The following is a 16,036-nucleotide window of genomic DNA, read 5'->3' as shown; positions in this document are numbered from 1 at the left end:
CCTTCCACAACCCTCTGGAGAGGCCAAACCAGATCCTCCCATATCCCCAGGAGATCTAATTTATCTCAAATGTTCTAAATCCACAGAACTACAACCAAGGTGGAGTGGCCCCTATCTGGTCTCCTTGACGACCCCTACAGCAGTCAAAGTTGCTGGACTCCCATCCTGGTTTCACATCACTTAGGCTAAGCAGTGCCCTCCCAGCCCTAAATCTGATCATTCTGAGTGGTCATCTCATGTTCTGTCACTCACCCATCTCTGTTTCATGAAGGCCTCGCAGCCACAGTTCACAGGCTAAGTTATGTTTTGTTATCCAATTTGGTTCCTAATTTCTTCCATTTTTTTTTTTGTCTTTTTCATTTTTTATCGGTACCAGGGTTCAAACTCATGACTGCCTGCTTGCAAGGCAGGCGCTTATGCCGCTGAGCTAAATCCCCAGCCCCTGCCAGGTTCTAATTTCTTACGTTCTATTAATTATCATTTTTACAGCAGGACCCTTGACAGTCTTTCCTAAAGACTCCCACATCATGGGTAAAATCATCTTCATAATGTTCTATGTGACAACTGTCTTAGTTCTTTCTACCCTCAGCTGTTTAGTTAAACGTGACATCCCTGAAAGCCTAGGCTCTTACCTTCCCTATACTGTACAGCCACAGGCTTCCCCACTCCCCCTGTTTTTTCCAGTTCAACTCCTGGACCAGAGACAAGTTTTACCCACCTACCCTCTTAACTTTTACCCTTTCAGATGGGGGAATAATCACCTCTCATAACTTCATTCCTCCTAACCCCACACTTATTTTTCAGAATTCTACCTCACCATGACAATGATCCTACCTCAACATGGTCCTGATGTAATGACATGTCTAAATCAAAGGCACCTTTCCTTCTACCTAACCTGGGTCCTTAAATATGGTAGTACCATGCCTCCTCATAATACCTTGTCTTTTTTTGTTTTTTCTAGTCTAACATATGGGCATTCACCAATGATAAAGTTGTCCTGGCTAAAACACCTGGCACCAGCTTCTACATGGGCATCAACCATCATCCTGTCGACTACCCTAAACCCCAGTACAGGGCCTCTTCCCAGGAGGAATCAGTAAAAAAAAAATCTCTGCCCTTTTTCCTAATAACAATAATCATAAGATGGGTACAAAAGGATTTTGGCCCAGACAGAGCACTGTAGCCAGTAAAGCCTCAGGTGGAACCAAGGAGCTCCACCCCTAGGAATTTGCCTATGGTGCAAATGAATGCCAATGCGCTACCTGTGCATCTCTAATGCCCCTCAGGCACCACCTTAAACCTAAGCTACTTATATGCCTCCACTCCACATGTCCACCAGAAAAAAAGCCAGACTTCAGTGGTGGGGGTTTGTTTTCTCTCTCCATGTTCTCAGAATAGAGGCCTCTTTTGTTGTATATTTCTCATCTTTTGGACACCCTCCAATTTTATCATCAACTAAACAAATAATCAACAAAGAAATATCAGAATTAAACCAAGCATGTGAACAAATGGACTTAGTAGATGTCTACAGAGCGTTCCACCTCAGAACATCAGAATACACATTTTTCTTAGCTGCACATGGGACATTCTCCAAAACAGACCACATATTAACCCACATAACATGCTTAAGTAAATGAAGAATCGAAATGATCCCATGCATACTACAGTGAAATGAAACTGGAAATCAACAACAAAGGAAATCATAAAAACTACATAAACACATGAGAATTAAACAACACTCATCTGAACAACCAATGGTTCACAGAGGAAATTAAAGGAGAAATTAAATAACATACACAATTAAACAATAATGCTCATACAATATACCAAAACTTACGGGACACAATGAAAGCAGTCTGGCAAAAGACATTTAAAAGCAATGAACTCTCACATCAGGAAAATAGAACAAGTTCAAACAAATAACCTAATGTTGAACCTTAAACTTCTACAAAAAGAAGAACAAATCAAACCCCAAACTCATATGAGGGAGAAAAGTATCAAGATCAGAACAGAAATTAATGCAATTGAGACTATGAAAACAATGCAAAAAAATCAATTGGTTCTTTGAAACAGTAAATAAAATTGATAAAACTTTAGCCAACCTCATCAAAAAGAAAATATAAAAATTCAAATAATTAGAAATGAAAAGAGAGAAATCACACCAGATCCTACAAAAATCCATAAGATTATCAATATCTACTATGAAAACATATATTACAGTAAGATGGAAAACACAAGAAATAGATTCCTAGACATGATCAAATCACCAAAACTAAATCAAGAATATAAAAATTCGAAATAATCAGTCAATAAAATTGAAAATGTAACTAAAAATGTACCAACAAAGAAAAACCCAACTCCTCACAGATTTACTGTTGAATTCTACAAGAAATTTAGAGAACTTATGCCACTAATGCTGAAAATCTTTAAATTGAAAAGGAAGCAATATTTCCAAAATCATTCCTGGAAGCAAATATTACCCTGATTTCAAAACCAGAAATAAAAGAAACCCAACCAAGGAAGAAAATTACAAGTGAATCTCCTGTAGATGCAAAAATGTTCAGTAAAATACTGGCAAACAAAATGCAGCAAATCATCAAGAACATTATATAACATGAATAAACCAGATTCATCCCCAGGATGCAGGCATGGTTCAACATACATAAGTCAATAAATATAATACAGCATATTCACAGAACCAAAGACAAAAATCACATGATCATCTGAATAGATACAGAAAAAGAATTTGACAAATTCTGACACCCTTTCACAATAAAAAAAAAAAAACAGAAAATTGGAACAGATGATCTTTACTTCAATCTATTAAGATTAAACAGATAGATCAACTAGATAAATGTTTAATAGGTTAAACATTTAATCTCTTAAGATTAAAAACAGAAAATTGGAACAGGTGATCTTTACCTCAATCTATTAAAAGTCTGCTATGACAAACCAATAGCTAACATCACACTAAATGGTCAAAAACTGAAACTTTCATCCTAAAATCAGTAACAAGACAACAATGTCCATGAATTAGCCAGAACAATTAGACAAGGGTATGACTTAAGGGGCTGGGGATTTAGCTCAGCGGCATAAGCACCTGCCTTGCAAGCAGGCAGTCGTGAGTTCGATCCCCAATACCGATAAAAAAGAAAAAGAAAAAAAAAAGTAAAAGGAAGAAGTTAAATTATCATTATTTGCAGATCACACTATATTCTACATAGAAGATCAAAAAAACTCTGTCAAAAAACTTCTACATTTAATAATCAAATTCACTGGTGTAGCTGGATAAAAAGTCAACACTCAAAAATACACAAGCAACAAACTCGCAGAGAAACTAGGGAAACCTTACCCTCTATGACAGCATCCAAAATAATGAAACACTTAGGAATCAATCTAACAAAGGAAGTAAAAGATCTCCACATTGAAACTACAGTACCCTAAAAAAGGATTGATCAAAGAAGATATCAGAAAATGGAAAGATATTCACTGCTTATGGATAGGAAGAAACAATATAGTGAAAATTGCTAACAATTTGTACACTAACAATTTGTATACTAACTTAAAGAGCTTTATCATCCTGTACTATGTTTGCCAATGCCCAACTTACATGACCAAATTACCTGTTAATTCCCTTTGCAAACGCAACTATTTTCTACAACTAGACACCCTGGGGCACTGACCACATTGTTATAAAATAACTGTAGCACCTCATACTGTTTTGTATGTGGCACCTACCAGGGTGACCTGACTGATATGTTAACCATTGTTCCCCTCTGCAAAGGACAGATGTTATTTAAAATTAAGTGCTGAAATTAGCTGACAAAGGACTGTAAATTCCTGGAAATCTTCTGTGTCCTCAAGCAAAGGAAAACAAAGGTCCTCCTCATTCCTTAGCTGAGGAAGGATTGTAAATTCCTGCAAAACTTCTCTGTCTTCAAGCAAAGGGAAATAAAGGATTTCCTCATTCCTGATCCACACACATAAATCATTTACTTTATAATTGTCCTTTCTATAAAAGTCTGTCAAAATTTTAAGCAAGTTACACAGCTTTGCAAACTCCAACTCACTGTGTCCTTGGTGCCAGGATAAATAAAAAGCACTCCTTTTTCTTTAAAAAACATGTCTTGCCCCATTTTTTGGACACCAATTTGGGGGCTCATTTTTGGGGTACAACAAAAATGACCCTACTCCCCAAACTGTTATATAGATTCAATGCAATTTCAATCAAAATACCATTAGCATACCTCAAAGAACAAGAGAAAACATTCCTAGAATTCATTTGGAACCAGAAGAGACCTAAAATAGCAAAGTAATCATGAGCAATAAAGGCAAGTCAGAGGGCATCACAATCCCGGACTTGAAGTTATTACTGCAAAGTAACTGCAATAAAATCATCATGATACTGGAAAAAAAAATAGACCTGAGAATGGATAGAAGATGCAGAAACACTCATCCACCTTATGTTTGACAAAGGTGCCAAACATGTCCACTGGAAGAAAGAGAGGCTCCAGTAAAAGGTGCTGGTAAAACTGGCTTTCCACATCCCAAAGATGAAAACAGACCCATTCCAATCAGTATGCACTAAAATCAAAATGGATCAAAGATTTAACACTAAGTATACTGGAAAAGAAATAGGTAGTAATCTTGAAGATATAGGTATAGGTGGAAACTTTATGAATAAAACCCAGACCACACAGGAAACTCTACAAGGAATCATCAAATGGAAATCTCACCCCATTAAAAAGCTTTTGCAAAACAAAAGAAATCAACAGAGTGAAAAGACAACACACAAAGTGGGAAAACATTGCCAGTTGTCTCTCAGAAAAAGGGCTTGTATCTAAAACATTTAAAGAACTGAACAAAATTAAGCCCCTCAAATTGAAAGGCATAATGCAAAAATGGGCATCTGATATGAATACACACTTCTCAGATGAAGAAACATGAACAGCAATATATGAAAAAGTATTCAACATCATTGGCCATTTGAGAGATGCAAATTAAAAGATTCCATCTCACTTTAGAAAGAATTGCAACCATCAAGAAATCAACCAATGGGAAAGGCTGATGGGGTTGTGAGGAAAAGGAACCCTTCTCAACTGTTGGTGGAAGCGTAGACTGGTGCAATCACTGGGAAAATCAGAGTAGAGATTCCTGTTAAAACTACAATTAGTAGTCTCATTCAATCCAGCTATCCGCCTTCTGGGTATCTTCCCAGAAAAATTAGAAACATCATACCACAACAATATATGGGCACCCATGTTGATAGCAGCACAAGTTGTGTTCTTTTTAAATAATGTAGTACTACTCAGCCATAAAGGATAAATTCAAGACTTTTATAGGTAAATGGGTGCACTTTGAGACCATACCAATAAGTGAAATAAATCAGGCCCATATGTGTAAATATCACATTGTTTCACTAGTGTGAGAAGCTGAACTAGTAATGTACAACAGATACTGTGAATTGGAAAGAAATAGTTTAAAAGAAAAGAGAAACTAAAGCTGGAAAGGGGAAAGAAAGGAAGAGAAACGAGAAAAATATACATGGACAAGGTAGGTAAGATAGTTATATGATGGGCCATGGATTTAGGTCAGTGGCGTAGGCACTTATCTGGGAAGCCTGAGGTTATAAGTTCAATTCCCGGTACAAAAAAAAAAAAATAATAATAATAATAATAATAGTTATATGGTTAGTTTCTTTTAGTTCATTGAAAAGAAAGAATTGTGCTAATATTGTCTGGACATTATTTCATGCCTATATCTTGTACTCTGAGTAACGAGTAACTGCTAAGATAACAATGCACAGTGTTTAATTTATCATTACTCTCCTATTAGCCTGATTTGATACTGATTTCTTATTTCTATTTTTCTTTTCCTTCTCTTTATGAGAGAAAAAATGGGGGAAAAGGAAAAGAAAGGCAAAGAAAAATAGATATATATACACACAAAATAGTTGATAGTAATATAGCTAGTTTCTCTTAGTTCACTGAAAAGAAAAAAATCTGTGGTATAATGTTTGGACAATATTTCATGCCTAGATCTTGTACTTTGAACAACTACTATGTAGACAATGATACCCAATGTACTAATTATTGCTATTATCCTATTAGCCTATTTTGAGACTCTATTTTATTGTTATTTTAACTTTTTTTCTCTTTAAAATAAAAAAATAAAACAAAGTTTCTTTCTGTTTGAGACCTGGTAGGCGCAGGAACAGAAAAGGAAGGAGGGTTTAGCAGATATTTTTAAGTCACTTTAGAGAGTAGTATTCTCCTCATCTGGCTGCCCTCAATAGCATGTAGGACATCTAATTCTTCTACATATTTGAACTTTTTAAAATGTTTTACTATGGAGAAATGACAAATATGAAAGAAAGCTCATCATTCTAATTTATACATGTGTTGTTACCAGTTAAGCTTTAAATTCCTTATCAGGAATAATATTATATATTTACATGTATACTCTAGTGAGATTTGCATATTTAATAAGTATGTAACAAAAATAAGAAAATTCATACAATAATTTAGATTATAAAAATTTCTTTTGTATCTTACTTGTGAATTATCATCTGTATTTCCTTGGAGTTTCTCTGGGACTATGATTTGTAGAAATAAATTTGGAGAACCTAAATAATTTAAAAACACCAGTTAGCAGTCATGCCTTAAATTTGATTCAATCTCTGTACCATTAATTTCAAAATATTGATTTATAAATAAACAGCTCATCACCTTGTATTTCTTGAGTCCTCACTTTACCAGCAGATACTGAGGCTGGAATGCTACAGAGATTACATGCAAATTAGTGAACTGTTGCATGTTCAAAGTAAAACAAAACCTTAAAAGAAAATTTAATTTGAAAAGCAGTCAAGACATTTATAAAATACCAAAAAGAAAAACCCAGATAAAGGTATTCAGCTTCCACAAAATCTGCTGTTCTGGAAAAAAAACAGAATAGACAATAATCAATTGATCAGAGCCATAATTCAAGATAACCTTCATGTAATGAGATTTGAAATAACAGACTAGAAAAGACACCATATGTCAGGAATGACTGATAATGATTAAAAAAACTAAGATAAATTCTACGAAATTTACCAGATTTCTAAGATAAAGGTTCTACTAAATTACCGGATTTCTAAGATAAAAATTCTATAGGAATATGAGAAATAAAGAAATCATAATTGAGCATATGAGGTGAAAAGCAGGCCAGCATGAGTATTTAATGTGAAAACTCTGAAGAACAAGGTCTAACATAACCTATCAGAAAAGAAATTGAAGATTTAAGAAGTTCATACCCCAAGTAACCTGCCCCTTCAGCCAGGCCCCATCTTCTGATCCCACACTCAGCAGCTAAACTCACCAGTAGATAATTCCACTGATGAGTACAGAGCTCCTATAATCCAACGACTTCCACAAGTCCCACTTGTAACATTTGACGCTCTGGGTGGGACATTCTCAGCCTAAACCATAATATTCTATCCATGGCCTGCAGAAGACTTGTGCATATCTTATTATGCAAGATGATTTAGTCCATCTCTAGGCGTCCCTAAAGTAATAATAGTTTCAGCAATGCTGAAAAATTCAAGTCCAAAGTTTCTTTTGAGATTTAAGGTAAGCTCTTAGCTGTGAGCCCTTATAAAAATTAAAATGAAAGTTAAACATTTCCAACATTCAATAGGATAGAATAAACATTCCCATTACCAGGGTGAATAATAGGTGAATACAAGAGGAACCAAATCAATATTGAAACCCAGAAAGGCAAACATTAAATCCTATAGCTCCATATCTACCACTGTTGACTACATTCTCACAGCTTCATGGCCTTTCATGGGCATACTGCTTGGCCTCCCAGATGTTCTTCTGAAATCTGGGTGAAAGCATCCCTAACCCCACAACTCTTCATCTATGCATACCTATAAAACCAACAGATGGATGATGCCACAGTCTGCAGCCAGCTCAGGTCCCATTGGTTATATGGCTGCAGAGGCTTCTAAATGACAGGATGGTCCAGCGGTGTGACCCAAATCCCAAACAACCAATTGCCTAGGATGCTTTTCTCAAGGGAAAGTTCTTCACTTTTCTACCCTTGAGCCTGCACACGGTGGGGTGATTGCTGAGGTGCCCTCAAGGGATCTTTCCTATTGTCATAAGGCAAAGTACATGGCTTCTTTTTAACATTAATCTTTTGAGCAGCCTCCCTCTCCAAAAAAACTTTTAAGTTCTTTTTGACCAAGATAACACTTTCAAATGGGATTTTCACTTCTGTTTATTCAGTACAAACTTCACTAACAGCATTGACCATTTCCCATGATTCAGCCTGAACTTTGGGCTCCTTTGAAATTTCTTTCACCAGATTAGTCTGCTATGCTTAATTTCAGTCCCCTGCAAACTCCCAAAGCATTAACAAAATATAGGAAAATTATCCGCAGAGCCTAACATGTGTGGTCTTGAGTCCAACTATGGAGTCCTTGTTCTTTGATAAAACCTCCTGAATTAGCATTTGCATTTACTCCTTCCTTGCTATTTCCATTTACTTCATCATTCTTGTCCTCTATGCTCAAAACAGAATCCCCCATTAACCAGGCTTACAGTGTTCTAGGGCTTCTCTAACTAGCATCTTCAAACCTTTCTAAATATTTTTCTTCGACTAATTGCTTTTATATCACATGACCAAGTACTCACAGGACCATCCTCACTCTCACTACCAAAATCTGTCTGTTTTTTTTTCTCCTTACTGATACACAATATTTAACACCTGCAAATTACAGGAGATGGGATTTCTTTTGGTTAATAATTATAGTCCAGAGGTAGAAGTCCTAATTCTCCAAGGGAAAAATGGCATGTTAGAAGAGTTTGGTGGGGAAAAACTGATAGCATCATTATGAGCAGGAAACGAAGAGAAATGTCAGGAACCAGGGAAAAAGACATAGCCCTCCAGATCACCTAGTGTCCCAGCTCTGCCAACCAGGTACCACCTTCCAACGTCACGCTCAGCTGCTAAACTTACCTGTGGAAGACTCCACTAATGAGTACAGTGACCCCAGGACCCATTCACTTTCCACAACCTCTGACTGTGAGCTAATGAGGCTCGGTGGAAAATTCTTAATCCAAACTCTAAAAGGGCAAACACTGAAAGCTTTCCCTCTAAAATGAGGGACAAAACAAAAATGCCCACCATTATCAATCTTGATCACTATAGTTCTTGAAACATTAGCCAGAGCAACCAGGCAATGGAAGAAAAAGGAAAGAATATAGGGAAAGAATAATTCAAACTAATCATTACTTGCAGATGCCATGATTCTCTATACAGAAAACCCAAAATATTCCACTAGAAGTCTCCTAGAATTAATAGCCAAATTCAGTGTACAAAAACAACACACAAAAATCAACAGAATTCCTATACACTAATTTACTCCTTTCTTGAGAAAGAAATTAGGAAAATAATACAATTCACAAAATCATCAAATAAAATTAAATACAAGAAATTAATCTAAGTAAAAGACCTCTACAATGAAAATTACAATACTTTGAGAAAGGATACTGATGATATCAGAAAATGGAAAGATAGTCCGTGTTCAGTCATACTTCCAAAACTAATGTACAGATTTAATTCAATTGATTGAGATTACATTAAGTCTGTATATTAACATCTCTCAAAGAACTAGAGAAAACAATCCTAAAATTGAAATGGAACCCAAGAGACCCAAAGCAAAAAGACCAGAACTGGAGACAATACCATCCAGGCTTTATGATGTACTACAAAGCGACTGCGATATTTTTGAAAGGTATGATATTGACAACACACATGCATGCATGTGCGAACACGTGTGCATCAATGGAACAAAATAAAAGATGCATAAACAACTCTAGGCACATGCAGTTATCTGATGTTTGATAAAGGGGCCAAAAACATACACTGAAGTAAAGACTGGGAAAACTGGCTATCCACATACAGAAGACTGAATCTAGACTCACATCTCTCACCATGTTCCAAACTAAAATGCATAAAACATGTAAATATCAAGACAGAAACAATCTACTAGATGATAAATAGATAAAACTCTAAATAAAATAGATAAAACTGAAGATACATACATACACACAGGCTTCCTGAACAAAAACACAAACTGCACAAGAAATAATACCAAGACTCAACAAATGGGAACATATCAAATTAAAATGCATCTACACAGAAAAAGAAGCAATCCACAGGGTAATATCCCTACAGAACGGGAAACACTTTTGCCAGATACTTCTCAGACACAGCACTAATATGTAGACTACATAAAGAACTCAAAAAAATTAAGATGTCCCAAAATAATTCCAATGAAAAATGGACAACTGAAATGAACCAACACTTCTCAAATGATAAAAAAAAAAACATGAAAAAATGTCAACATTTCTAGTCATTGGAGAAATGTAAATTAAACACCATTACGAGTTCCTCTTACTCTGGAAACAATGGTCACCATTAACAAATCAAATAATAATAAATGCTGGTAAGGCTACGAGGGAAAAGGAACTTCTCTACACAGTTGGTGGGAATGTAAATTAGGAAAACCATTATGGAAATCAGTGTAGAGATTCCACAGAAACTAAAACTAGAAACTCCATTTGAGCCAGCAATTCCCTTTCTAGGTATTTTCCCAAAAGGGTTAAAGATCTCATCATACAGATACACACATACACACGCATACAGCAGCGCAGTTCACAACAGCTAAATCTTGGCAGTGGCCCATACATCCATCAACAGTGAACAGATAAAGAAAATGTGGTATTTACACACAATGGAGTACTGTACTACTTTGCCATAGAGAAAGATAAACGAGTCATTGGTAACAAAATGGATGCACCCTGAGGCCATAATGTTAACCGCATAAAAATTTTTCACTGATCTCACCTGCATCAGTAGATTCATAAAGGAAAACCCATCCCTCCAAGTCCCTCCTATTGCTAGGCTTTGACTCAAAGTTAAATTGTACTCTGCCTAAAGAAAAACTGCAAAATTTTTCTTGGGATAAGAAAACTGACACTAAAGTGTCAGAAGATGTCCAAGTATTACAAAGTGTCACAAAGTGCCAAGAACCTCAGTGGAATATGTGGGAGTGAGCTGAAGGATTATAAATCTTAGACAGTTTGATGGGAACAGAATTTACAATACAGAGTCATCATGTGGCACTTAGGATATAACGTACTAGCTCCCTCACCTACAAAGGAATCCTGCCATTTGACTGGATGGTTATCTGAAGTATGGATTCTACACTGATCCTCAGCCCGTGAACTTAGAATGCAGAAATTCCAACAAACTGTAGGAATAAGGAATAAGCATCACTGTGACACCGAGTGCACAATGTATTTGTACACAAATGTAATTGTACACAATTAGCTAATAACCATAGACCCCAAGTAGCTCAGGAAATATTTCTGTTGTGATAGAATGAAGAAATACATTGGTGAGGAAATCATCAAAAACCTTGAAAATATCTAATGTTGGTCATCTCTAAATCAAACATGACTGGGGGGTATGTTGAAACAGAAAATGATTTCTTGATTTCTGGGAATCAGGGAAGCATATTAACTCTTAGGACAAGATGAATGTAACTAACCGTGCCCACATGAGAAGTAGCAAAATGCTTTCACCTCTAGAGATCTTTGAAGGGATTTAACCCATCGGGATTCCTAGAAATCAAACACATGGGCAGCCTAGTCAACAAATTCTAGTTTTGGTAGGCAGAACCTGCTGAGAATCACCACAGCGAGGACTCACAATTTCCTACGGCATCTCCACACCTAACATCTGTTCAAAGACTCTCCACTAAGGAGAAGCGACCAAGAACAAGGGGTTCCCAGTGGCGCCACAGGAATTTGTACTATCAGTCTTCCACCTGGCCCTCCTCGTAAGTGTTCTGTGCCCTTTTACCATGGCAACTAAACACTAGGGTAAAGGAATACTTAGCAAATTTGTATTCACTGGCCCTCATCTGACACAGTCCTGAAGACTCATAATATTATCGTGGATCACTGGTCAGAATGGGGACTTACACAGATCAAGGGATAAATTAAAGCGCGTGTCCACTGGTTGTAAACAAAGTCACAGTTTGTTTACGAGACTCTAACTCATTGAAATGACAGTCTCATTAGTTAGTTCATGAGAAATTATAATTGGTTAAACATATACATATACACACACAGGTGAAAGATATTTATCTTTATATAGGTGAAAGGCATATATATCTATATGCAGATATAGATATCTATAATTAGATATCTTTATATTGGTGAAAGATATCAATATGTCACCTTTTGGGAAAAAATCAACACACTTCCTACATTGTCCCCACCATACTATGTTGTCTCACTATAGGCCCAAAGCGACACCACAGTGACCAATGATGAATAACTCTGAAACCTTGAGCCAAAATAAACTTCTTATAAGGTGTTTATCCCAGGTATTTTGGCACAACAACAAAAAATGACTAATACAGATAATAAGAATTACTATGTCTTTTTTCTAACAAATACATTTTTTTCACTGCCTCATCTTAATGTTCTAAACTCCCCTGTCATAGTGCAGAGGGACAGGGACCAGTTTTATTTCCCAGAGGAAAATATTCTTATCAATAACATTATTCTGATCAATAACATTAAAGACATTAAACTAATGCATTTGGTGAACAAGAAGCAGCAGCAAGTACTCTATAGACTCTTGAAGAGCACCCTGCATGTCAGATAGGGGTAGCCAAGCCTACAAAGGTCTAGGAAACAGCTGCACCGTGGCATTTCGGGGTTTTCAACAGTGGCAGCATGCTGAGATGTGCCGTGCAAACGCGAAGGTATGTACTGCACTGTGCCTGCCCACCACAGAGAAAGGTACAGTGAGTCATAGGCCACTCTGAATGTGGGGGTAATACATTGTTCCAGTGGTGACAGTCTGAGTCCTCTGTCAACCTGGAAGAGGTGACCGAGGCCCAGAGCAAGAGAAGACTGCACAGGGTGCCCAGGATCTGGTTTATACTACACTGTCCCTCCAGCCCATAACTATGCAGACGCCATCGGGTTCTCATGGTGGAGACTAACCATGGCACTCAGCTGGCTGCAGGCCTCTGGGAGCACATGTAAGCATCTGAGGACCACCGCAAGCCTGCTCAAGTCTCTGACGGGACGGCTGAGGTTCCCCCTGCTTCACACAGCATCTTACTCTTCTCATCCAGGATTCTTTGTACAGCAATCTTAGGCAGTGTTTCAAGGGAGCAAAGGGCAAACTGCAAGACCTCTTAAGAACTGGAAGCCTCAGGAGTCATTTCCACCACAGTCAAACTGCGCAACAGGGCCAGCCAGATTCACAGAAGGGAGACGTAAGTCCTCCCACTTGATGGGAAGAATGACAAAGAAACATTGCAAAAAGGAGACACTTGCAAGGATGATTGAATTTATCAAGGCTGACACCATCTTCACAAACAGAAGCTTTCCAATGTTACTCAGTTCTGTTTTACCATTAATCATTACTGTCTGCAGTCCTGACAATTATCCCTTCACTATATTTTTCATATAAACCCTCTGAGAATATCCTCATTCTTCTGGCAATACCAAGACCTACATGTGTAAGTTAAAGGATCAGAATTTAGTATCTACTAGATTCATTATCCACCATTCAAATTAATGGGGGAATAATAGACAGTACTAACACTGAGATAATTCATTATTTTTTCATAAAAAATACCAACACAGTTCCCTGCCTAGCATCTGCATACGAAATCAAGAGCCCAAGTAAAAGCATGTCCCTCAAAATTGGAACAGAAAGACTGAAAGGCTAAATTTATAAGAGTTGAAAAATGGGTTCAAGGAAGTATAGAGACAAACCTTTTTACTAACTATGCAAAAAGGAAGCCTTCTAAATAAGCAAAAAGAAAAAATATGCAGAAACCATAAGGAAAATGTTGGTAAAGTTATTATGAAAAGCAAAATACCACAGATAAAATTGTTAGGTAAACAACAAATTTTAAAACCTGTGTTACAATACAGAACAAAACATTTAATACACAAAACTAAACAAACATGGATAACAGGTATCAATGTGTTTATCATTCATAAAGTTCATTACTTGAAAAGAACATATATTGCTCATATAGCTCCCTATTTGTACAAATTTATAACTAAATGTATAGAAAAAAAGTTCAGAAAAACAGCACCAAAGCGATAAAGAGTTATCTTGAAACGTGTACTAAATTAACAACCAGGAACAGTATGATAAAGAGTAGTCCCTTTTTCTTCTTTTTGAATGTATTCATATATTATGAAATAAAAATTCTTAAGAAGTACTGTGGAAATTTTTCCAGAAATAGAACACAGCTATGTGTATTTTTTAATCAGCAGGACTTATTGTTACAAAAATCCAAATTCTACACTATCCTTTTTGAGGCTGACACGTAAGTCTGTCACTTCATAATCTAGCAGGTATCATAGTTTTTATTCTAAATGTAAGCAGAACCTCAAAATCACTTTCAGTATAACATCACATCATTACTACCCCTGATAACTCTCTGAGTTTCTGTTAGCTCTACCTTTCATCTTTCTCTAATGGATCTGAAAGATACAGCAATGCAAAGACAATACAGTTTTGATCAGAGGCCAGCTTGCCCTGTACATGAAGTGCATGACCTGGCGGGTTACGAATAAACATGAACATAAATAAGGTAATCCTTGTTAAAGTGAACAAATAGTAAACTATATGAGTAACCATAAATATGACATTCAGGTAATGTAAGACATTCAGATAATATAATAATAAATATGACTGCCCATTTTGTGAAGTTGTTATTCAGAAGAGAGATATTTAGACTTTAAAATGAAAATCTCAGCCACAAGCTGCTCAGCAAGGGCCGCAGGTGCAGCTGCAGAGAACTGGCCTAAGCAATGTAGCGACGGCTGTGGTTCCCTTACACCTCGGCCCCCAGCTCTCGGCGGGCGCTTTCTTCTATTCCTATGCATTTATTACAGGTAAACTGTATCGTATAAAATAAGGCATTTTTCACCCAGCGTTTCAGTTACACCTTTTCCAAGTTTACCACTTCATTCTGTGGCAGGCTAATTAATATTCTCTTGCACACACACCCTCCCCTTTTTAAGGCACTCGCAAGTGATGCACCGCTTGAGTTTTCCCGGTGGAGGCCAATCATAACCCACGCTGCGCCGAGCAGGGCAGCACATCCTGCACTGACGCGTTTTCGTCTCCCCAGCACCGCACGCACCCCGTTCTCCGGCGTGCACCAACCGGGACGTAGTGCTACCGGGCAGGGTCGGGCCGGCGCGCAGCTCGTCGCACCCCAGTCTGGCCGGGCCCAGCGCCCAAGACTCACCTGGGCCGGACGCAGCCGGGCGGCACAGCCCTGCGAGCAGCAGCAGCAGCAGCGGGAGCAGCATGGCGGCCCGGCTCCGAGCGCCGCGGTGGCGGCCGTTGTGGGCGGCCGGGTCCGAGGCTCTGGGATCCGCGTGCGGGCGTGCGGGGAGCCTGGCGGGGGAGGGGGCGGGGTGGGGGGCGGGGAGGGCGGGGCGGGCCGGGGAGAGGGCGGGGCGGGGGGCCGGGGAGGGCGGAGCGGGCCGGGATGGGGGCGGGGAGGGGGAGGAGCTGGGAGGGGGCGGGGCGGGGCCGGGACCTAGTAGAGCCCGGCCCCCGGGCAGATGCCTGAGTTGGAGAGTCCCTGGTGGTCTCCGCAAGGGGTGAGGGGTTCAAAGACAGCGCTGAGAGGTGCTGCAGGCCGACTCCACACAGCAACTGTGAACCTTACCTGCTGCAGGCGTGAACTGATAAACTAAAAACATAAAAAGTAAAGAAAATTCGAAATACCGAATAATGACATTTTGTGAAGGTGATCAGAATCAGGGCATGCCAAGATCCTCAGGGCATTTGGAAAATAAATGTAACTTTACACATGACAATAAATGTGCAAGTGAAAAATTGTAGAAAAACCTCTAAAAGAGACTTTATTTTTAATATCTAATTTACCTCAAAATATACCTACGCACACAACAAAAATGAA

At 38.2% G+C, this 16,036-nt stretch overlaps 1 protein-coding gene across 5 annotated transcripts in view; it reads right to left on the bottom strand.

Annotated features, from left to right (window-relative positions):
* The window catches only part of LOC100735053 (disintegrin and metalloproteinase domain-containing protein 32), a 125,172-nt gene extending 109,652 nt beyond the window's left edge, over window positions 1-15,520 (bottom strand). For all 5 annotated transcript variants that reach the window (XR_010044355.1, XM_063239653.1, XM_063239655.1 and 2 more), the window contains exons 1-2: window positions 15,356-15,520; window positions 6,555-6,625 (exon numbers count right to left, since the gene is read on the bottom strand). Coding sequence is in view for 4 of the 5 variants with exons in the window: in XM_063239653.1 (XP_063095723.1) it covers window positions 6,555-6,625; window positions 15,356-15,419 (135 nt within the window). In the remaining variant the exon portion in view is untranslated. The remainder of the gene's footprint in view (window positions 1-6,554; window positions 6,626-15,355) is intronic.
* Between the last annotated feature and the right edge of the window lie 516 nt (window positions 15,521-16,036).

The sequence above is a fragment of the Cavia porcellus genome, unplaced genomic scaffold (assembly GCF_034190915.1).
Source record: "Cavia porcellus strain 051 isolate PalLab524CR breed Dunkin Hartley unplaced genomic scaffold, mCavPor4.1 scaffold_29, whole genome shotgun sequence".
Classification (NCBI taxonomy): Eukaryota; Metazoa; Chordata; class Mammalia; order Rodentia; family Caviidae; genus Cavia; species Cavia porcellus.
This window is presented reverse-complemented; position numbering and strand designations above follow the sequence as displayed.